The following is a 24,437-nucleotide window of genomic DNA, read 5'->3' on the forward strand; positions in this document are numbered from 1 at the left end:
TTTCGCCTTAATAAATAAATAGTGTCTTCACCACTCATGCTTTATGGACCGTCCGGTGTGGTTCGAAACGAAGTGGAAAAAAATTGGCTGTGGTTTAGCTCTAATTAAGCCTGGAGGATTGCGAAAGCAACATCTGCGCGTAGCCATATATTGTTGTGTGAGCTACACTACCCACAGTTTCGCCTTTTCGAGTGCTCTTGCACGACCATACTGCGCATGCGCGAGGAGCAAGGAGCAAGTACGCACAGCTGGCGTGCCTCGCCGCGCGCTTAAAATGAACTTTTATTAGAACATCCTTTCTAATAGGCGTTCAGTAGGTCCTGGGCCAAGGCGACGAGGGCACGTTGCAGCCTCAGATCCAGGGAGGCGAGCCAGATGGGCCACGGTGGGGGTGGGGGGAAAGGATAGGCGGGGGACTGGAAGATTACGTGGCATTGTGTAAGGCAGTGTTCTATGTCTGCATGTGTGTGTGGACAGTTCGGACACAGAGGTGCGGAAGTGTACCGGTACAGATAAAGTTTGGCTGGTGTATGTAGGAGATTAAACTGTATTCAGCGAAGAATGCGAGCTTCACGGATCGATAAGGATGGGTGTGGCTGTGGAAAATCAGCTAAGTCCAATTTTTGCTGCGTGCAGTATTCGTCGACAGTGCGTTTGAGAGCGCGCGGCGGCGGCCCCGGCGCGCCAGTAGTAGTAGTAGAACTTTATTTCCCGGCGCACTAGCTGTGCGCCGCGTGACGTCACCCGCTCCTCGCGCATGCGCAGCTTGTCCTTTCCAGAGCTCCGCGAAATGGCTCGGCGACTGGCGTAGTGTTGCTTTCGCAACAATATCGGCCTGACTCAGATGGTTTGCGGTATACGGAGAATTGAAGGGCGCCGTGCTTTCGGGATACGAGGACGTCCAAAAACGTCAGGGAATTTTCTTGTTCCACCTCTACTGTGAATTGAATGTCTGGTTCTACGGAGTTTAAATGAGATAAGAAATTTTCTATCTTAGATCTCTTGATGACTACGAAGCATTCGTCGACATACCTGAAGAAAAGCATTGGTTGTGGGTGGAATGAGTTGAGGGCTCGTTCTTCGCGATGTGTTCCATGATTAGATGTGCCATGACGACAGAGATGGAGGCTCCCATTGGCGTTCCTCTCACTTGTCTGCAAAATTCTTCGTTTGACGAGAATTGCGTGTTTGATAGGCACAGTTCCAGGAGGCGGCATACGTCATTTACACTCAGCGGGGTTCGTGTGCTGAGTGTGTCGTCGCGTTGTAGGGCGTCTCGCGTAGCGGTCACCGCAAGTTTTACGGGGATTTTTGTGTAAAGGGACACCACGTCGAAGGAGACAAGGCATCCGTCGGCCTGAAGGGTGGCTTGGGGCTACCAGTTCGATGAAGTGCCTGTAATGACGGACATGGGCTTCCGGAAGGGGGGCGATTGAACTCCCCCCCCCCCCCCCCCCTACCTGGAATTGCGGATATTATTTATGCACCCTTTTTGGTGCTAACCTACTGCCGCCCCCATCCCCGGATATAGGTGGTGCCGCCCTCCCCTGGAAAAAGTTCTGCGGACGCCCTTGATGACGGATATGGGTCGCTGTTTTTTTCTGTGATTGGAGATATGAGCTTGTGGAGGTATTGGACCCCGGCGTTGGACTCCGCTTAGACGTCTCTCCGCTCTTGAGATATCGCGCAGTAGAAATGCCATCTTAACAGGTCGAAGCTCTTCGCGAAGTGCATTTTCTAAAGCATCGGCAACATAAATCAACGCTGCGTCATGCGTTGCCCCACGCTTTTTCAACACGATCATTACTGCAACGCGATTTGAAAGAAGTGCCCCTCCGCGCAAGTGCGTGCACCAAGAGAGAGATGGCGCCAGCGGACGAGGGTCTGATGGGGAATGGCCGCTTCTGGTCCAGCGAGCGAGCGGCGTGGTGCGTGGTGCTGCGGAAGCGTGGGGACGTTCCGTGCGCCGCGGAGCAGCCTCGTAGTGGCGCGGCGGCCGATTTGAGTGGCCGCTCGGGCGAGGGTCGGGGCGGCCTCCTGGCTTTTGTGCTCGGATGGTGGCATCCGTGCGATGGCCGCGTCCGATGACGACCGGAGCAGCATCAACCTGAGCCTGCGGCTGCGGAGGGGCTCCAGCGGCTCGCGAGACTCTTTCTACATGGACCTGGACCGAGGCATCGACTCCGACATCGAGATGGAGCCCTTGTCGCAGAAGACTGCCATCGAAATGGTGCGCATCGCGCCCCCTCCGCAACTACAACAGGCACAGCCGGCGACCGCGGTGCTGCCCGAGATAACCGTGGACCCGGCTTCCACGGCCACTTCGGAGCAGCTCGAGTCCGACTCGTCGGCCGGATGCGCCAGCGAGCCCTACCTCGAAGGGGACTACCCCGGCAAGGACGCTAAAGAGTAAGTGCGCGGAGTGGGGCTGTGCACTGATCGGAGGCCGCGCCCCCCCCTTCCCGAGTCGGTCGGAGCGTGCTTTGCTCAGTTGACAGCCGCTGTGTTGTTGGCCTGCTGGAAGGAAGCGCGTGTTTCGTTGGAGGGAGGCCGAGAGACAGCACGGAACCATAACGAGTTTAAACACGCTTGTTGTGACGGATGGCTTGTAGACTGAGAACTGCGTGCCTTTCTCACTCGTCTCCCGTCTCGTATTTTTTGTTTGCAAGCGTCTCGTTTCAGTACCTGTAGCTGTTTGCTATAGTAAGGAGCCTGTGGGTACTTGTACAGACACAACAGAGTTTGTCGATGGCTCCCTTGGAAATCAGTTTTGGCTGTCAGCTGTCGTATTATTTCGTCAACCAGATGCGTTGTTGATGACCGGAAGCAGTGAGCCCATGTCGGCTGCTATAACTGACTATATGAAGCTCTCATAAAATGTGGACGACCAGGTTTCTTATAGCGTAAATTCTTTGCCCATTGATCTGTCAATGCCTTTGACAGGCATGCGTTTCGAAGGCCCCACTTCGCAAGCTGTCAAATGGCGTCACTCCTTCGGACAGCACGCGTGCAACCATACACAGCGTTGCGCGCGGAAATTCCTGAGATGTTCACTCTCACCTTCGCGCTGATTCGGGCTTGATTCTATTACGTGTAAATGGAGGCAAAATTTTTGACTGGCTTGCACGAGCAATCGTCATCGCGACGTATCATGACATTAAATCTGAAAGGGCAACACCAACTCCGAAAATAATGGCAATAACACACTTAAGGCATTAAAAATATCCTGTCATTTGTCGCGTGTTGCAAGGTTAGTAAACAGGACATCTTGAGTTCCATTGAATTTCGCCTTCATCGAAATTCAGCCGCCGCGGCCGGGTTCGATCACGGTCGCGGCGGCTGAATTTCGATGAAGGCGAAATTCTAGAGGCCCGTGTGCTGTGCGATGTCAGTGCACATTAAAGAACCCCAGGTGGTCGAAATTTACGGAGCCCTTCACTACCTCGTCCCTCATAGCCTTAGTCGCTTTGGTACATTAAACCCCCATAAACCAAACTAAACCAAAAGTGTTAGAGAAAAGTATAACGCCAAAAACATAGTGGGCAAGTTTTGGAACGAGAGATACGAAAGTCTGGCTGTCGCTGCAATCCTACGAGAACCGATTGAAAGACGCGTTCGAATAGATACAAAATCCACTCGCAGCGTCTGTGTATTTCCGCACTGGAAAAAGATATTTCCTTGCATTTCCAGCCTATGTTTAGGGCTAAAATAGCCTGTTATTAAAAGCGCGTAAGGAAGAAATGTATGTAGTTTACGAAGAGAGAGTGAGCAACAATTAATGTGATCGGTCGTTTCGCACTACAAACCCACTACACTACAAACACGTACTATAAACTCACCACGGAAGCGAGGCATTCGTCCTGGCTGTACTTTTGGAGTAACCAGTGCGGTGTACGGCTGATTACCTTACTTCTTAAATGTTGTTGGCCCGTATAAAAATGTGACGGTAGCGACAGTACTTGCTGTTATGCTCGCGGGCGTATTTCACAAAGGAGATCTTGTTAAAATCAGGAAGGCTGCAATTGCACGGGGTGCCACTACTTGTTGAGGCCTTCTCCTATATTCTGGGAAGGAGCTATATTATACGTGTTTTTCCGAAGACGAATTCGGTGCGCAGCAAAGCTGGTCTTACAAGCGGTAATCAGTGCGCTTTATTTGGCGACACCGAGATCCATGAACACGAATAGCGTCAAGAGCTGTGTACCACACGTACTGCTAAATCTTTGTCTTGGGGAAAAACACAGCGTAAATCTTTGTATGGCCTCGCCAAATCCTCCAAATGCACCCCCCCCCCCCTCTCCCGAAAATCGCGCAGGACCTCGATGTGTTGCATTCGCTTAGGCGTCAGCAGCAGCTGTTCTCGGAGTGCGGCATCCTGAGAAAAATATAAAATTTCCATCGCCCTTCCACTGAGAATTTCTCTCCATTCTGCAGAATGCGCTATCCGAACGGTCAGCAGCAGTACGAATTATTAATGCCAGACCAAAATTTAAGTTTTGAAGGAGCAAGGAAAGGCCATTAAAGTATAGCAGAAATAAATGTTTGTGCTTCCCCATATTGAATAACTTCCAGAGGCGGTGTTCACGCTCCCGTGATCCGGAAACTTTTGCGGTCCACAGCACACACCACTCACCGCGAAGTGCCTTTAACGATGTCGCGTGGCATTAATCGATGACAGTGAGTCTGTTTCAGAGAAGTTTGTTTCCTCACGAAGCATTCATGAAACGTATTTCTTGAAGTCTCGTGCGCAGGGGATGCCACGCCACGGGACAAAGTACTATGCAGAAATAATAATAAAAAAAAGATTAACGATTGGTCTTTCCAGAATATCGTGGCCTGTAGCCCGTGTTCACTCTGGTAATAGCGTTCGCGTTTTTCGGTACGCATTTTCTTGCCTGATCGCCTGCATACGACAGCAGTGGTAAAGTTTCGCTCACCCCAAAGCTACTTTTTTCCATGTTCTGTCTATGATCATATGTACATTTTTTTTCCTGCTTTCCGCTGACTCGTTCAGTCACCAAAAATGCAAGGAGATGCAATATTGTGACTGCTTTCATTTGTTGAAGAATGCGTCCGACGTCGCGGTAAACTGTGCTGCTGTCGAGAGTCAGAAATCGAGACGGACGTCTTCGACCAGAGCCTCACAAAGGGTGATTACCCTACACATCCCCTTGAGGTGGTGTACACACCCTCTTGTTTTTATGAAGGCTCCCCCGTAATTCGAAACGTTTTTTTTTTTAGCACAACGGGAACTTTTGTGTAATAGCGCCGGAAGAAAGCCGTGTACGTAAAGGGACACATCGTCCATGGCTGGCTTGTGGTAGAAGAAACCACGAAATAAAAAAATTAAAAATGACTACCGCTTGTCCTCTACCTTCACCCCCCCCCCCCCCCTCCCCTCCCTTATTTCAATTCCGGGGATACCTCTGCTGACAAATCTGCTAACCAAGTGCAGCTTTGTGCAAGTGACACTTCCAGTACAAGCCCGCTTACTCCATCCCTGCTGCTATCCGTACTTGTCGTTAAACGAAGCACCGACCTTCATTCATTTCGACAACAGTCGTGTCTCCTTTCTGACTCGGGGATTCCGCTGGTGTCATATAAGAAGGCTGAAAGGATCAGGAAAACTTGTACGTCGAACTTCTTGTAGGAAATCCAGGGAAATATCATAATCACTAGAGGACGATTATGGTAGCCGTTCCTCAATGCGCCTACGAGGAGAGGTCTAATTTACCACTGTCGCTACCTTCTGAGGTTTGTAGCGAATCGCGCAGAATCTGTAACACATACGTAGCAGCAGACAAGCGCACATCCATGAAACGTTCCTTTGGCGACCAGGTGTCTCTGCTTATGTGATACGACCGTGGATACGAAGCACGCGTCGAAGAGAACAAAGAACAAAAAAAAAACATCGACAAGAAACGATAGCGCGTGCAGTGCATCCCACGTGGTCGAAAGACACATCAGCCGGTCACGATTCCAATCGCCGAGCAGAACGAATGGACGCAGAAGTAGTCGGGTGGGATGGGCTGCAGAGGGGGGCAATTTCGTGAGTTCGGCGTATCAGCATCGGGGTGTCTGCGAATCCACACCACGCCTGCCGGTCCCCGTCCTAATGGCGCCCGAATTTGCGATTCGGTCGCGAAGCCTCTCTTTCTTCTCCGGTCAGTTCAGCTGTGTGGGCGCCGCGGTCTGCTGTGCACGGGGCTGCCAGCCTCGCCGGCGGCTGTTTTCCAGTTTCGGGTTCGTGCACGTCTGTGCGTGCGTGCGTGCTCGCCTCGCTTATCTGCGCCATTGGCGCTTCTTGGAGGGCTGTGTTTGCACAGGCACCATCTGGGCACCCCCGCCATTGCCACTTGGATTCCGCATCCTGTTTATTTTTTCGTTTTGAATTATCTATTCGGAAGTGCTACCACCTCTGGGGGGCCAAGAAGCGAGGGTGGCGTTTTGGGCCTTCGTATATGACGTTGTAGCTGAGGAATTCGTGTGTCAACGTGTGCCGGTGCGGCGTTCGCGCATGTCCAGCTTCTGCGTAGTGCTTTTGTTGTGGTTCTGGTTGTTTGAGGAGCGCTTTCAGAAGCGACGTGTAGGGAATCTGCTTTTGAGCGTCGACCAGGTGGGACCGACGCGCGCCCCCTCCCGGGGTCAAGCGAATCTAATTTGTCGCGATTTCGCAGCTTGCGGAAACAGTGTACAGTGACTGCGCTAAAGGGAGGCAAGGGGTTGCGGGCCAGTCCGCGAAATTCTGCTGGGCGCTTCCTTCAGTCCCGGAATAAAATCTGGTAAGAGAATGCTTGAAGCTGTCGTCGATCTTTGTAAGGAACGGTAGCAGGGAGCATCATGCCGGAGAAAAATGTTACTGTGCGCTATTTCAACGAACCATTTGCGGAAATCTGTAAGCCAGCTTCTCTGCAAGGCTTGTTTTGCAACCAAGAGGTTTCGAACGCAGAAGACACTTTCAAATTCTTCATGGGAATGAAAAATCCGCATGGTCGCGCTCTGCCTGCCGCAGAGGCTAGGCAGGAAAAGGAGGGAGACTGGACTATATGCCCGTGCCGCTGTATGCGGGTTGTTCGTTGCTCGGGCTACGGGTGCGGAGAGATGAAGCGACGGTGCGGGCCAGCGGAATTTGTTCAGCAGAAAAGTTTCAGAAAGTTTAGAGGTAGACCACTCCTGCCGGCTCTGGAACATAGCCTGTTTCTTTCTATTCCCTCCCTGCCTTCTGCAGCAGTAGCCGCGTTTACAAAAATGCGACAGAAGTAGACTTCAGTCCATTTTTTGAGGGAAGTGCAAAATGTGAGGAAGAGAGTAGAGGACGAGTCCCGCCTTTCCTACTCAAAACTTCCTCTTTCCCTCAAAAAGTTGACTGGAGTCCACTTCTGTCATTCGTGTAACCGAGGCTAGTGGCACCGAAGGTTCACGCTCATCCCCTGTTCTATATTGTACCACTGTACTCTTTCGACAGCTCCTTGGGGGGCCATCTCGAAATCAACTGGTGACATTCCTGAGTTTACTCAGAAGGGGAAACTTTGACTCTTTTCGTTTCCACAAAGAATGCGAGTGCCGTCTGCAGTGTGAACCAGGCTTTTAGTTGGAAAACGAATCTTGCGGAGAAGCTGAAAAATGGTCAAAATATCCTAGCGCTGTTCCTGACACTGTAATGTGCGATACATCCATAGATGCCTGTTACTTTGCCTACGTAAACTACACCGGCGTGATTCCTATTACCGCCATCAAAGGTGATGTGCAGGTTTGTAAAATACGGAAGAAGCACGGCTGAGAATATGTGCGACTGCGCGCTCCCCAGTCGTTTCCCGTTTCACCGCTGTGCCGTATTTTGCCGCGTCACTGGTCCGCTCCAGTGACGTGATTATGAGCATCGCTCACGAAAAGCTTCCTCACGGCTGAAATTTTTTTCTTTTAATGTAGATGTGTACTGCAGGGCTCATCTGGGTAACGATAAAGACCCCTCCTCTGTCTTTAGAAGCGTATTATGGCCGCGTAGATAATTAAGAAAAGTTGTCCGCGTCATTTGGCCTCCAGAGAATTCAGGGGCTGCATGAAAATCGATGGATGTGCATTCCTGGAACAGCTGCGCACCCATTTCGCGCTTGTATCTAAGGGCTTTTTTTCTGGACGAATCAGTTTTCATTTAAATGGACGCAGCTTCTCCTTTATTCCCGAGCAATTTAAATTAGAGAGCCTGAAGTAGACTGTCCCCTGAGGATGCAGCTAAAAAAATGGTACTGCAATTTCAGGGACCCTGAAAACGCTGAGAAAGCGGTCACAAAATGGCAGCCTCCTAATCAGGTGCGGCTGGACAAGGCTGGCGGTCGTAAACAGCTGCGTGGATATGGCATGCGCAGGGCTTAGCGTATAAGCTCTTCCGACACTAAGCACGATTCGTTCTCGCAGGATTACACTGCTTATATCTGTTTTATTCTTCGTCTCGAAACCTTGGTGCACTTTTCTAACAGACGAACAGAGGAATGCTTTCTTTCTTGAAGCTAAAGGGGATAAGAAACCAAAAACGAATATATTTCGGCACTGGCAAAAACACCACAAAGCCTCACTTTGCGACTCCTGTTGGGATGTAAACCGCGGAATTCGGGCCCATAACCTCAACACGAGCGCCTCAGCGCAAAGCAGCGGTGGGCGGCTGGTCGTAATGATAAGGAAGCGAGCAAGGACTGTTGCATACACTGGTCACTGCATGCTTTCTTGCACGGCGTATACTGCCAGAGCTTGTCTCTGCTCTTGCCAGATGTGCGCTTCTTTACTGCGTGGGCACTAAGCAGCGACAAGAAGGAAACATCATGCGTTACCTGGGCATTCTTACTGGCAAGTGCTCGGTGTCTTCACAGAAACCAATCAATGTAACCTGGCGTGTGCTTCTCACGGCGGTGGTAGCAGAAGTCTTTATATACAGTAGACCATCGGTACAACGAACCTGAAGGGGCCCGGCGTTTACTTCGTTATAACCGTAGCTTCGGTATAGCCCGTGTTGACCGAAATTTTAATGGGAATCATCACTCATTCGTTATATCCAATATTTTGTAATAAATCGTTTCGTTATAACGAGGTTCGACTGAAGTATATTGCATATTTGCTGGTAGGAGTGACGACTAGAAATAATGCAGCTTCACAAAGGCGTGGCGGATGGATTTGGGTGCAGTTTGCCGTGTTGGGCGGAGAGGTGAAGTACGTGCAGCTTCCGTTGCATGCAAGTCCGTGTGGCGTTTTGTATATGCTCGGTAGTGTTTAGTACGTTGGGCCAATTCACTAACAGATAGGCTGTAACAGGGGAGAACATTCGTCAAAGAGAGTGAACAGTTTTCTAGTCGAAACTGATTAATGTTGCCTTTCTTGCTTGTACGTACAGTGTCTGCGCCATTCCCTATATATAGCTACTGTCGCCACCTCAATAGAGCAAGAAAAAAAAAACAATGAAAAGCGGCATGCTTTGCAGTAAAAAATGAAAAAGCCTTTTTTCTTACAACAGTCAGCTTGGAAGGAACACGAGTAGCTGACAACTAACAGAACGTTGAGCCAGTTGGCAATACATTGTGCGCGGAGTTTCAAAACGAACAGCAGCAGCGCAAGCGCATTAATCATCCAGTTGATCGTGATGAACGCACAACAGAACAATTTCAAACGTATCGAGTCCCGCATTCTTTAACATACCGTTGCGCGTCTAGTGTTTGCACAGCTTTTTATTATCCCCGTAAGCTTGGTGCTATATTTACGTTGCGGTTCAAGCCGTGCTCGCGGTTACGTCTTCAGGCGTCGTAGTGCTTACATTTCGCGCAGTGTACCAGTAGTAACTGGTAGTACTAGTAGGAGGCCAGAACGGAAAATTCAGCGACGTCGCCACAGCGGGAGGCTTGTGGTCAGCATGAAGCACGTAAAAGTCGAAGTGAGCGCTGCTGAAAGCCGAGGGGGCAGGATGGGGTAATCTGAGTAAAAGTTGCAGGGTCTTTAGTTCCGAGGAGAGAGAAAAGTGTAAGAGCTTTTATTTTCTTTTTCATCCGAACAGCGTGGTTTCAAGAAAATGCTTCGTCTCTGCGCTGCTCTGTCCAGCTCTCTGGCGCTTGGCTGGTGTGGGCCCAGTTCAGTTCGGAGCATCGTGACGAGCCGAAACGTGCGCGAACACGTCGTGCACGGTCTGATCTTCGCGAACGGACAATCGTCAGAGGGGGAGGCGGGGGGGGGGGGGGGGGGAGATGAAGAGAGGCTGTGTGGGGAGGGGTAGACGTCGTTGGTCCGTCTCTACTGCCGCGACTCGTGACTCGTGGTGGCCGAGCCGAGGAAGTGGAGGAGGTTGGCGTCGGTTGCCAAGGCGCCGCCGCCTGCTGCCGCGCTCGCGCGCGCGTCGTTCTCCCAAGTCGCCTTGTCGCCGCTGATCGTTCGCGCGAACTTGTCGCCGCTCGCGCGTGTCTTGTTTTGCGGCGCGTGGCTGGAGGCCGGCCGTGTGTGGCTCGGTGTCGGCACGCGAGCGGTCGGTCACTCGAGTTGCGTGTCACGCCGCTCCTGCTGCGAGTAGGGAGAGGAGCGGCAAGGGAGCCTCACGCTTCGGGAAAGCTGCCCCTGCGCCGTTGCCTCGTGTGCGTGTGTCGTGAGCGTGAATCCGGAGCAGGCAGGTCCCGGTGATTCAGCGCGCTGTCCTTCTCGCCGCTCGTCTCAACTCAAAGCGACCACGGTGAAGCGTGTCGGGACGCTTTCCTGTTTGCGTTCGAAACAGCGCATGTCTGTCGCTGCCGTCTTGGTTCAACCAGCCTTCTATTTTTCTTTCTCCTTCCCTTCTCGTTGGCTTTGTTGGATTGTGTTTGACGGAGAGCTGTCTAAAGTTGGTAATGACTGTTCGGCGCTGTAATTAGGTGGCTCGTTAGCGGAGAACTTCTAGGCTCGGCTCACGGGTGTCATACGCTCTCAGCGCGGTTTTTCCTACTGGTTCGCTCTGCGGCTTGCCTCGTTCCGGCGCTCCGAGAGGAACAGTTGAGCAGCTCCGTGGAGCGCACCTCTCTCCGTTAACGTTGCTGCTCCGTAAATTTGACCCCAAAGCTGAACCCGAAGAAGAGCGGCGAGGTTTTCTCACCCGATAAAACGCCTCGTTGTTTGGCTGGTCGAGGAGGGACACTCCAGAGCGTCTTTTTCCGGGAGCCGCGGATTGCTTATCGGTAAAGCCGCGGTCTACCACGCACCATCGACACTCAGTATGGGCGCCTAATCCAAACCTTCCGTCTCTCTCGCAACTTCACTCTCGCCGCTGAAATCGTATTCCTGTCTCATTGGAGTCTCCTGTGCGGGCCAGAAGGGCTACGCTAAACATTTAGCAGCCGTGCGCAAAGCTGGTGGCAAGGCTGGACACTTGTGAAGACCGAGTGCGCATGTCAGTCATGCTGGTGACGGCCGCCGATAAGCCGGGCCGACTGGCCGGTCTGTCGGCGCTGCTGGTTCGTCGGCTGAGCCGGTGTCTGCCGACTTCGGGCAGGCTGCCGTGCGACCGCTGTGACAACGACGGCTCGGCTGAGAGCGGGCCCGGCTGCGACTATTGCAGGCCCAGGAAGAAGGTCCAGTTCATCGTGGGCAAGTGAGTCCTCGCCACCGTGCAAAAATTCTGCTTGAGCGCTTCCTACCGCTGCTGTTTTGTCACCGCCTCTTCCGTCCTCTCATTGTCAGCTTTGGCCATGCGTTGCTTTCCGCCATGCATTTCGTTATTGCGCGTTGCGAGTGTGGAGGCGAGCAGTCTAAGCGCCGCGTTTCATTTAGCCGAGCAGGCCTTTACTGAAAGCACTGAAAACAAACTCGAAGTGGATCATGAGGTTATTCCCTTGACTTTTGTTCTATATTTCGGGTGCGATGTTTCAGCCTAATCCTCATCATTTCTGTGTAACAAAGCACCGATGCAGGTACACACCAAAATTGGCCGCCGGGAAAATTTTAAATTTTGAGAGCTGCACTTGGCAGAAAAGAAAGTAATAATAATCCTACATGAAGCAGAAAAAGAAGAGCTTCGCGTGAGAGAATTAATTATATGGATGGCTCTAGGCACTTAGGAACAGGCGCGGTCATTTCCGTCCGTGTCCATGCCAATTCAGAATCAAAGAAAACGGAACACAAATATGGCACGAAACGAGTTACAGAACCAGCTGCCAGTTATTCCAGTGAACGTTGTATTTTTATGGTTGCGTTTGCCTCAGGCGAAGGGGTACTTTTGATAGTGAGGGTTACATGAAGGGAAGTGGAGAATAGAATAATCGCTTCATACAGTGCATGAGTTGCTTTCGGTGTGAGATCCCCTTTCATAGCGCGGTTGAAGGCGGTCTTCTATTCTGCAGCCTCCACCTTCGAAGCTTCTCGCTAGAGAACTGCCCACAACCCGCAGCTTTTCGTGAGTGCAATGAAGAGTGCTGGTAGCACTGCATCGTTTTATTTTGTTTGGCTGCTCGGCTTTTCCTCTGGTTTTGCAAATATTTGCTGCATTTGGACACTTCGCTGCTTCTTCTAAGGCAGAAAGGGGTGAAAAAATCACAGCTATACCTAATTACCTTATGTGTTGGCGATGAGAAAGCAATAGAAGCGGTTGAACCCTTGTCGGAATCACCGATGACACATTTTTTTTTATGTGCAATAGCATTTAAGTTGTCTACAAAAAATTTCCGGAAAAAATTCGCGATTGGTCGATAGAGTTCACGGGACCTAATGACGTCACCACAGCCCGCCCGCCGTTGACAAATTCAATGCGGTTGCGGCCTGCCCACCGTGGCTCTGCGCACGAGCCCTACGAGAGTTCGGGAAGAGCAACCTGGGTAACACGAGCCCGACCGGTGGCTATGTTTGAAACAGCCACCTGCCGGGGTAGTGACTTCACCCGTCACCGCTGCACCGTTGTGCCAGTAGAGGGTTATGAGGACTCCCCGGGATCGATGAATGCGATTGAGAGGGTTGTGACGTCATCAGTATCACGTGACAACCAATGGGCCAATCATAGGGCACCGCCAAACTTGAAAATCTGAGGGCCCCCAAAATTTGGGAGTTGGCCAACTCTACAAAATTCCTAAGGACTCCCATAGTTTTGGTAGAAGTACCACAGCAGAAAATGGATTGAGGTGAATTAGAGGAGATTAGTATAATCTCATTAGATAATCCAATGGAACAACACTTTTAAAGGTGATGACTCATGCATACCATATGATGGCAATGAAACCGGTTCCAACCGAAGTTTTCGCGGAAAAATCGCAAGAACATAATTAAACACTCATTGTAAACACCATAGCAGTCACCCTAAATGCTGTCGCATTTTCTTCTTTAAGAATGGGGGTAGGAGGGCCTCCAAGATTCTTTTTTTTTTTCCGCTGAGGTTTTTAATGGTATATGACATTACAAAAGAAAAAAATCCAAGTGTTTACGATCTGCTGCGTAACGTGCTAAACTTAGCCAAAGCTGCAGCACCAGCTGTATTTTGCTAATACCTGAGGCCTGCAGTGAAACCTAAGCGCTGCATCCTTTGCGGCAACCTGGGCTACCTAAACGGGCGCATGGGCATGTTGGCCACACTGGCCAGTCATAACGCGTGACCTTAAATTCGTTACCGTCACGTGACCGGATCTTTACGGTCTGTACGCTCTGAAACTGCCGGAGAGGTCTCTGTTGACAGCTTTCGCTTAAAGGTGCACTGAAGAGGATTCTGAACATGTCTTTTTGCCGCGGGAACTCGATCCACACGTTCCTAGCATTCTTAGAAACAGTGACTTATTGCCCTGTGTGGCCGATTTTCCCATTTAAAACGAATTAACGTCCGGCTCCCGCCTTTTTTTTTTAATTCTGCCTCGTACGGTGGGCGGAGTCGACCAACGCGTGGAGCGCCTTTCACCCAGTCCCGTGGAGGCTTTGCTTTCGCTTTATTTTGTTTTTTAGGCTTCCATGAATAAATAGTTTCATTCGCAGATAATATAGCCGCAAAATAAGCCCGAAGAAATAAAAATACGCGCGGACTATTTGCTACTACGGACTACCACGTATTACTCCGCCGATGGCAGAGCGGCAAGCCGCCACGGGACTGGGTGAAAGGCGCTCCACGCGTTGGTCGACTCCGCCCACCGTACGAGGCAGAATTAAAAAAAAAAAGGCGGGAGCCGGACGTTAATTCGACTTAATTGAGGAAATCGGCCACACAGGGCAGTAAATCGCAGTTTCTAAGAAAGCTCGGAACGTGTAGATCGAGTTCGCGCGGCAAAAAGACAAGTTCAGATTCCTCTTCAGTGCACCTTTAAGGAATTCACAAAAAAGCAGGAAAGGGAACCTATGGTATTTTTATAAAACTTGGTAATCGTCTCTAATTTCCGCCGTATTATTCTGCACCGTCGTCTTGTCACTGGCTGTGTACTGGCTCAAAGCGGCAATAAAAAATTACACCATACGCTGAGCCTAGCTCACATTGTTGCTTTGGCACGTAAAAATCAATCAATCAATCAATCAATCAATCAATCAATCAATCAATCAATCAATAAATTCTCTTATTTTCTCCACAGTAGAGTGTGTAGAGGTATCTAACACACCTTTTGATGTGCGCATGTTCACACTTATCTCAGTTTGAATGCTTACGCTTATCGACGTTTCGTGCGTTCGCACTTACCGGGTCATGAGCGAAAACTGGAGGATTTTGGTCTGCCTGTCTAGTTTACAAGACTGCGGATCGTAAGCGAATCGGGGTGGAGATTTGAACCGCGAGCCGCCTCCGCTTTGACGATGTAGTTGCGCAACGGGAGAAACGCATCGCCGGTGTAAAGATGAGGTAGAAAATTGGCCTGCCCACGTGAACGTGGGCGTTCTAATTGTTCGTGCTTCTATATGTATTTGTTTTGCTTTTTTTGTCACCTGAATTATTTGTCTTGGCCGAAGGAAACAGAATGTCTTCTCCCTTTCCCTGTTGACAGAAGCAAAATGACAACTATGCGTGAACATCGTCGCGGGTCTCGTGATTTGTGCCACGCTCTCTTCTTCCCGTCTATCGTCGACCGTGACCTTCCACATACTGCAGCGCCAAGTTTCTGTGCACAAAGAGGCGTCAAGCCTACTGGAAGAACTCGGCACACTTTATCTCTTTGCTTTCTTCAAAATGTTACGAGCATTAAGTCCGCGTAATCGTTTCCAGTCATGGTAGCTATAGCTTAATTATGGCACGTAACAAGTTCATTGTGAACTACACTTCTGACAAACACAAATGTCACTTACGCGAATACCTCACCATATTCTCGCTACACCACAAGAGAAGCGGTGCAGTCGACCGTTTATTGCGAATACAGAAATCTCGTTCAGGTTCAGTACTATGGTCTAAGCTCATTACAGTGCAAATTAAATGCATGTTTAATATTAGTAGCGTTGGCTAAGTGGTTGCAGAGCTTGGCTACTCAGCCGAAAGAGCCGGCTTCAGTCCCGACCGCGACGGCCACGTTTCGATGAAGCTGAAACGCAGAAAGCGTCTGTGTTGAGCCATGTCAGTACACGTTAAAGATCCCCAGGCGGTGTAAATTAATCCGGAGCCTAGGGCGTCCCTCATGTGTCGCTGCAGGACATTAAACCCCACATACCATACACTCTAAACACACACCCTTTTATTAAAGGGAGTGCGCTATAACTGCTTACTGCTTACCTTTTACGCCCATGTAGGCGTGTTCGTGCTTGGAGTGTACGGAACCAAATTTCAAGCAGGTATAGCAGGAAGCCTAGACTTTCTGTGGGCAGCGCCTGTCTCGTGCGCCAGCGAAAACAAAATAATTGACATTTATACGTGTCGTTAATAACTATACAACAATTATACTCTCAGATGAACACATACGCAACAAGTACCCCGAAAGATCGGCCCTCTTTCTTGCTTTGTGTGCTTTTTTTTTTTCCGCCTGTACGTCGTTGCGTTCCACGTGGCCGAAATGCGGGCGGTGGCTATCTTCGATGTGCGTGTCTTTATATGGAGACGCTGCTTCTGCAATTAACCTTCAAGGTCGCATAGCCGAAAGCGTAATTACGCGACGAACTGTCCGGTGGGTCCTCCCGTGGAGGCTCCCGCGTCGGATGATCTGCAAGAAAAACATCTCAAGTTCGGCGACCATGCTGACAACTCACGCCCAAGGTCTTCGGCATTTGCTCCAGGCGCAATTAATCTGGCCAGCCCTGTTCACTTCTTGAGCCTGTTACGAAACGGGCAGGCGTCATCAGGCTCGGTTTTTCGTGTCAGATATGCTCTGTGCTGGGTTTCAAACTGTCAGCAGTGCAGCCTATAGCCTTATAGTGTACACTGACAGGCTAGTGTACTTTGTGTTTTAACGTATGTATTCTACACTGCGGGCATGGCACAAGAAAACAAGGCCAAGGAGGTAACACTGAACCGGAAAGCCCGAAACCCTTACGATGCGAATGCCTGTCGCTCGAATATACATAAATGCTCAGCGAAGTTCTAGCACTTAACATGGCATGCTAAGCTGATTGTCTTCGATAACTTACGCGCTTTGTGGTGGTATTGGGTTATATGGTAGACCATTTTTCGCAATATGTGCCTCGTAGAAAGAGTAGAGTTCGACAAATAGCGCTTGTGATGAATGAAAAAACTTTGCAAAGTTCGCCACCTGCACGTTTCTTCTTCTCTGTTCCTATTCACTTCCTCGCTTGCACTTCCGGCTTGGCTAAGGTCTCCAAACACAGTGAAACAAGGAAAGAAGAGCCATTTTTGTCTCGAACACGCTGCCTGATTGTAGCGCGATGTTACACGCGATTCCTATTATCAAGAAATTCGTTATTTTGATCGACGGCGCCCTTGAACTTCGCTATAACGAGATTATCCCGGCAGAGGATGGAGAAGGTAATGCATGGTGGAGGGCATCATTCGTTTCACCCGTGCCAAACAGAGACATTCATTGCCGGTGCTTGAAACGCGTGCCTAAGCTTTGGAACTAAACGACTCGTCCACAACACCACGAAGTTGGCCGCGCACTCATGGGCACCATATGACGAGCGTAACGGAGGCGTTCACCCCGGAACTGGTATATGAAAACAATTCTTTTTTTCTTTAATGTCGGATGAAGTGTGGCCGTCCTGCTGATAAGAAACACATATGGTGTTTTTTATGTGTGGGACGTACGTCGACCCTGGCCTGAGTGTTTTCGGATTGAGACAGGCCTGGCACTTGAACGCTGCTAGGCTCTAAAAAAAAAAAAAGAAATCGCTCTGGATTTATTTATTTATTTTTCTGGTTGGGGGGGGGGGGGATATTGAGGGGCTCCAGAAACATGTTAAACGTTACTGATAAGGTCAAGAATATATATCGAGATATGTCGCCTTGGCAAGATTTCAAACCCTTTGAGACTGGAGCTGCCGCACTGTTGACATCAAGGTAACACCTTTTCGAATTGTCGTTTTAATTTCCTGTCTAGACCAAGTGCTTCGTCTTCAACGATTCACAGCGAAAGTTAAATGCCTAAAAGATTAACACAGTGATACGATTTCTAACTTACGTCTACTTCTGTGCATATGGTGGGCCGGCAGTGAAGTGGAGATCAGACGAAATCCTGGGAGCCCCGAGCATGTTATGCGGATCGTCGTTATACTTAAAAAAAAATGTACTGCTGTTCGAAGCTACTAGTGATCCATGTGGTGCACGATGACTTCTCCCGGTGTGATGACGTATCTACTACTATGAATGTTCGCATCATACGAACCGGTAGAACATATCTGTACACAGTCGGTTGACAGCTGCAGAACGTATCTTTCAATGCCTCAGAGGCTGCTGAGAGAGCTTCTTTCAGAGCAGTTCATGAAATACGGCAAACGGAAGGCGCATGGAGTGCGCACCTAACTGCAGTAATCATTGAAGCCCCAAAACAAAATAAAAGCACAGGTCGCCACTTAGGTGTTTGCTCTTTCGCGCTGCCTTTCGCTGATGCTGTGCATTCAAAACACTAGAAAGGAGCCACTTGTTTGGGTAGTCGAGCTTTTGTTCGGGTCACTGTCTACAGTAAAGCAGCAAGAATGCATGAGCCCCAATGGGTTCTTTGCATTTTCACCTTGTCCATTGCCCGAACAGCGAGTTTCCCTATTAACGAGACAAAAATACATTGAAAAAGTTTGGTCGCCAGGAAAACTGTCCATAATCCGATTCTTGCATATTAATGGCGGTCGTATTAACGGGATGTAACTGTATATATGTGCCTATATCATCATCATCAGCCGGATTACGTCCACTGCGGCACAAAGGCTTCTCCCATACCTTTCCAATTAACCGTGTGCCGTGCCAGCTGCGGCCACCTTCTTTATCTGATCCGCCGCCCCTACACTTGCCTTCTCTTGATATCCAGTCCGTTATCCTTAACGACCATCACTTATCTTACCTTCGCATTACACGTCCTGCCCAAGCCTACTTCTGATTTCGATTACAATGTCATTAACCCGCGTTTGTTCACTCTACCCTCTTCCTGTTCCTTAGCGTTACACCTGTCGTTTTGTGTTCCATAGCTCACTGCGTTGTCCTCAATTTAAATTGAACCTTCTTCGTTAGCCTCCACGTTTATAACCGCGTAGTGTATTCGAATCTGAGTGCTCTGCGTCGGTTTACGGCCACCCCATGAAAATCAGAGCAGGCTGACCGACCTTGTGAGAAACCTTGTGAAAATGCCTTGACACAGTGCTCATCGCAGCCGTCATATTACTGATCGCTGTGCCCTGTTCTGAAGGAAATTCGCCTACTCGATGCTCATTAAACCCTACGAGGTACGACTACTGTTCGTATATCTCGGTTTTGTGATATGCTCTCTAACGCAGTGTGTGCAGCACGAAGAGCTTCATTAATTGATTCGTTCAGCTGGAAAAGAGCATTACGGAACGGTACTGAAATTTACAAATCAATGTCGTAGACTAATACCTCTGTCAGACTAGCAGGTATAATGTCATTCGAACCGAATGGCATTCGAACCATCGAATGTCATTCGGTCTCTTTCGGTGCTACACGGTAAAAAATAATGTCATTCGAAAATGATGGCAGTGGAGATCAGTGAAAAAAAAATTGTGGAATTGAAAGACGTCAGCGCGCATGAAAATGTTTGAAATTGTTGTGTAGTGCTTCAAGAGCGGGAACATTTCTGTGCAATATTATAAGCTTAAAATATCATTTCCGGCCATTCTGCAAAACTCTAGCCATCAGAAGCCAAGCCAAGTACAAATTCAACCACATATTTAATAAATGTAAACGAACAATATGGCTGACACGGCGGCGCGCGCAGGAGCGCGGAGCGTGGAAATGTCTTCCAAAAGGTGAACTGCTCAGCTACATCTTTAAGTACTCCCGAGCTAAACGAACATGGAACGCTAACCGGCAAGAAACACGCTACCCAAATCGACGTTCGTGGGAAAGGCCGTGCTTCACGCTCGCCGCTCGCGTTGGCTGTCGCTGAGACCGAGAGTAATAATAGTAATAGCTATCCACGCGAGCATCCAGTGTGAACAGGTTCACACCAAAATTATCATTTTTTCAGCAGAACAAAATAAATACAATTTCTAACTTTGGCAGTGCGCTCATTATTTTTTCGCGTCGCTTGTTTCTGCTGCATATCTGGTGTCCAGAGTAGGCATTCGGTTCGAGATCGAATGCGAATGAGTTCCCCAAACTCATTCGATGGCGAATGACATTCGCACCTATTGACATTAAATGTTCCCGTGTAGCAGCCGATTAATGGCATTAGGAGGCAATGTCATTCGATGAGAATGACATTAAATTTGCTAGTCTGAGAGGGATATAAGTCGAACCTCGTGATAACGGAATGGTTTATAACGAAGTAATGGATATAACGAAGGAATGACGATTCCCCTTGGAAGCTTTGTCAACAAGGACTATAACGAAGCTACGACTGTAACGAAGTAATCGCCAGGCCCCTTCAACTTCGTTATAACGAGTTTCAACTTATTGCCAAGAATCTTTGTAGTGTTTGTTTATTCTTCAAAGCTTCCGGCACACAGCTTTATCGCTTTGTGACGCAAGGCGCGACCAGATTTATCTCGATTGACCGCATCCAGGCGCTGCCGATTTTACATTGTTCCAGCATGTTATAGTAACTTTGCGCGCTTTACCCAGAAAGTTCGCTATCGGGTTTAAATTGAGCACGGCGGAGACCGGCGGGCGTTCTGTTCGACGACCGCCGAGCACGCCTGTTGCTACGCCGCCGCCGAGTTATTCAGTCCTTGGCTGGCGCAAGTCAGCCAAAATAAAAAGGTTCGTTTGGAAGCCATTCTGGCTGTTTTCCTTCTCGCCGGACTGCAGTCACTACTACGTATCATTAGGTGTGTACAGTCTTTGCCAAAAGTAACCAGGCCGCATGGTTTGCTTCTCATTAGTATAGTAGAGCGCTCACGGCTTCCCTAAAGATCAAAAAGTTCTTTGAAGTTGAGGACTGGGGTTCTCCTTAGCATACAGAGATTTAGAGCACGAAGGCTGGCATAATAGCTCTAATATACGACTGAGAAGCAAACCGTGCAGCCTGGTTACTTTTGGCAAAGACTGCGTTCGTCGGGGTGCAACTTAAACGCTCAGACACTAAACTAAAGGTGCTGGACAAGTTTGCCATCTGGCTCTGATTTTCCTTTTCTGTACTCCTTCTTCGAAGCACAAATGCAGTGAAAACATATGTGCTCCGCAGGCGTTCCCAGCGCACAGGCCCTAATAACTCGGTATGCGCGTAACAGCTTCGCCTTGAAAGCACCTGGAGACAGATGAGAGCCTTTGTTATACTCCGAGCGTGTGTCACGAAGACACGAGGCGTCCCAGCGTGAGACGCGCGTTCAACGCGGGCTCATAAAGAATGCACGAGCGATGCTTCATTCGGTGTAGGCAACTGCGACACCTCTGACGTCGTTTGGCACCGCTGCGGTCTGCAGCGACACCGGAAAGAGCCCTGCCTTCCTCTCATCAATCGTACGCGCTACGGCAAAGGGTGGCAGCTGACGAGCTGTCGCGACGCCGCCTGCGGGCCGTCGTAGTAGCCATGCTCGTTTCGAGAATGCGGGACACGGACGTCGAAGATGGCTCGCTCGGATATGACAAGTAAGCGGCAGTGCGTACGGAAATTAACGGCGGACATTGCCTTGCTAAGTCACTCAGGAGAATAGCTGCAGAGCATAATCAGTGAGTTAGACAGGCTGAGCAGAACGCTAGGTTGTAAAATTGGTGCTTTATTTGCTTTATAGGTGGTAAAATGGTACTTTATTTACGCGTGCTCCAGGGTGAGCGATGCCCTCCATATTAGCTACTGGGGTGCTTTGCACACCGCCATGCTCAATGTAGATGGTGTAAGACCGGGTGCTTTACCAAGGTGCTTTACCGTCTTACACACGTTCCATAGCTCTCATCCTTTACCTGCATGCTTACAATGCACCGATTGTTGTTGGCTGAGCCGTCACCGCGTTCATTCTGAGGCAGCACGGCCCCTTGAGCGTGCAAAGTGCATTCTCTGCGCCGAGGCCGCTGACGACGATCGCTCGGTCTGACTCGACGGTTTACCTCGCGTCGTCTTTCCGCATTGCGGGATGCCTTGAGCGTGCCGTACAACGCCGTCGTTCCTCTGATAGGGCTGCCCATTCCGCTGTTTGTGCTCGGCTCTTCCGTTATTGCGCGGCGTAATCTTAAGTGTCGTCGTCTAATAGGACTTCATGAGCCAGCCTTTACTGTGCGTACAGCACGGTACTTTACTTCCGGTACTTACCCCATGATACAGTTTTATGTCGAGTTTACACCGTTTTTTCCTCGTGCGTATCGTCATTGTGCTCTAGACTTCATAATTTTGTCCACGTCTGGAAACGCGAGCTATGCGAACGACTCCCCCACTCCTATTCACCTCCTTACCCGCACTACCTGCAAGTGACGTATACAAGCTTGTAGGTTCGCGGAGTGTGTGTTAAAGAAGGTAAGAGAGCAAAAAGGGAATTCTTACCAGCGAACATGCCCTTGTTTCTAATAAGGGAGTAATTACTCATTGACATCCACCCGAGTGCAGCCATACGGCTACAAAGCTGTATAGCTTTCCTTTGTAGCCGTATGGCTGCGCTCGGGTGGGTGTCAATGAGTAATTACTCCCTTATTACAAACATACTCCACCTTGGGGGTTTCCCCTAAAACATTTGACTAGCCCTTTTCTATTTCCAATATTTTTCCTGCTGCGCTACCAACACTATCTTATCTATCTATCTTATCTATCTTATCTTATCTATCTTATCCAACACACTATCTATCTTCAACACTTTTCCTCGAGGTGGCGGTCATATTCACTGCGCGTTAATTTTTCTAGTGAGTAATGTGTTTGCATCAGTGGTGTTCACTTTAGAGGGTACTTTCTCTCTATGTATCTATCTGGGCGTTTACATGAGCCCGACAAAAGTCGGGTTAAGGGGGCTGTCGGGCCGAGAACCGGTTGTTGGGCTCATGTATACGCTAGGGGGTCGAGCTAAGGGACCGTCGAGTCGAGCTGGGCCAGCCCGACTGCAGGGGGTGGGTTAACTCTGCCCGACCCGGCTGGAAGGAGCATGTATACGCTGCCTATCTTACTCACAGCAGAGAGGGAGAGATATTTACTACTACGACCGAGGGTGTTCGATGGCAAGGCGGCACGGTGGCGTCTGTGAGTGCCACCGGTAGACGACACTCCGAAAAACGGGAAAAGCTACAATGATTATTCCGTTTCTTCTCCGTTAGTTTAGCTGGCTTAGCGTGGCACGTATGCGGACGCCGCGCGAGGACGGTATACTGAGGCGCATGGAGCCGTATACAGTGTGGGTAGCGCGGAGCTCTTAGGAATGGCCGAACCCTATACGGTGTCGCCCCCGAGGGATCGAACTCCTAGTTGTGACCTGAAGTAGTGGGGCGGAGGTCGTGGCGTGGGCAGCGCATTCCCACGGTCCGAGCCCAGCTTAAATGCGCGAGTTCTGGCGTCTACCGCCGAGTCGATGAGTGGCCGTATGCCTTCCTTCATGGATATTCTTTACCGTGAGCTATGGTGGCGGAGCCTTAGAAGTCGACGCTCGGTGTGTGCTCTGTCGGGGATTGTTGCGAGTAGCTTCGGTGTTGAGGGTTCTTGGCATAGACCAAAACGGCGTTTTGAGAGTGGATAATGTATTTGTTTGCTTCCGGAATGATTTGTCCGCGAGAGTGCTGCAAGAGAGTGGTTTGACGTGGAGTCTGAAAGTACTGGAAAACGGGAACGCTTTGCGAGAACTAAGTGCTTGCCTCCGGGAAAATAAGGGGGAAAAGAAACATTGGTATTCCAGAAGTAGTCTGATGAAAGGCATTGTGCAGAAGGTTGGTCGACAGCCAGGGTATCTAGCAAAATGGAAAACCTGGAACTGTTGGGGAAATTTTGTGTACCTGGAAAATTGAGGGAATCGTCAGGGATACCGTCAAAAAAGGGACCAAGTCAGGGAAAAGACTTACTGACATTAACACAGTGATCTGCTGAGAATCTCGACGATATTGTGAGTGCCCAGCACGCGGTCCGTTCACATTAGCGTGAAATCTTTTTACTGCTTATCTATGTATAAGGCACTGCAGCTTGTCCATTTTAACTTTTAGCTGCCTTTTCTTGTCCACTAAACGAGTACTGCATATGCTTGTTGATATAGTTGTTGGTTCTGCACTGGTTGCCACACTCCTCAGTAAGTTTGGGCTGGTGCAGATTGATAGACGCAGGTACGTTCAAAGGTATTTTCTGGCATTGACACTACACAGATATTAGCCGTGAGCAGTGTTTTCAGAGGGAGCGTCAACTGGACATGACTTCTGCTAATTAACTATTTAGGAACAGCGCGAACAAGTGAAGAAGTGGCAACATGGGCAGAAAGTATTCCGGTAATAAATTAGGCATTCGAGGCGGTTTCACCGACTAATCTCGGCTCGGGATAAAAACGGCGCTACGGTTGTGCGCCCAACTGGCGGAGCATGGTCCCTGCGACATCGTCGGACTGGATGCGGCGACGCCGCGATCAGACCGGCCGTGCCGGTGATTAGTCGTTTTGCTTCCCGCCTTTGGTTGCTTCCGTCGACGATTGATATCACGACCAAATGAAATGCAATGAACTCTTGCAAAGTGCGGCCCCTATAGTGGCATAAAGGGTCATATGTAGGTCATTCAGCTAACATAGTATAGGCCATATAAAATAAAAGTGGGCTGTTGGTCCGAATTTAGTGAACTGTGTGCATTGATTGCGTTCGCCGAGAAACAGCGATTTACTCCTTCCCCTCAAAATTGACAAGACGATCATGAAACCTAATCCGGGAAAGCTATGATAGCAGTTGGATTTACCCTTGATGATTTCTTTGATGCGTTTACTCTGAGCCGAGGCTTTGCACTAGCGACAGAATGTTTCCGAGGGATGGAGGTAGACGGAGGTGGGTGGCGCCTCTGAAGGGT

The 24,437-nt window shown here is 49.6% G+C and overlaps 1 protein-coding gene across 3 annotated transcripts in view; it reads left to right on the forward strand.

Annotated features, from left to right (window-relative positions):
• Positions 1-1,908: 1,908 nt before the first annotated feature.
• Positions 1,909-24,437, forward strand: part of LOC149372167 (proton channel OtopLc-like) — a 74,026-nt gene continuing 51,497 nt past the window's right edge. The window contains exon 1 of one of the 3 annotated variants that reach the window (XM_089566550.1): positions 1,909-2,409. In XM_089566550.1, coding sequence (XP_089422676.1) covers positions 2,072-2,409 — 338 coding nt within the window. In that variant the 5' untranslated portion in view covers positions 1,909-2,071. Of the gene's footprint in view, positions 2,410-10,347; positions 11,591-20,938; positions 21,083-24,437 lie in introns of those variants that run through there. The other 2 variants (XM_089566551.1, XM_089566552.1) reach the window with 2 other exon arrangements.

Source organism: Amblyomma mixtum, chromosome 1 (assembly GCF_055824585.1).
Source record: "Amblyomma mixtum isolate Tamu chromosome 1, ASM5582458v1, whole genome shotgun sequence".
Taxonomy (NCBI): Eukaryota; Metazoa; Arthropoda; class Arachnida; order Ixodida; family Ixodidae; genus Amblyomma; species Amblyomma mixtum.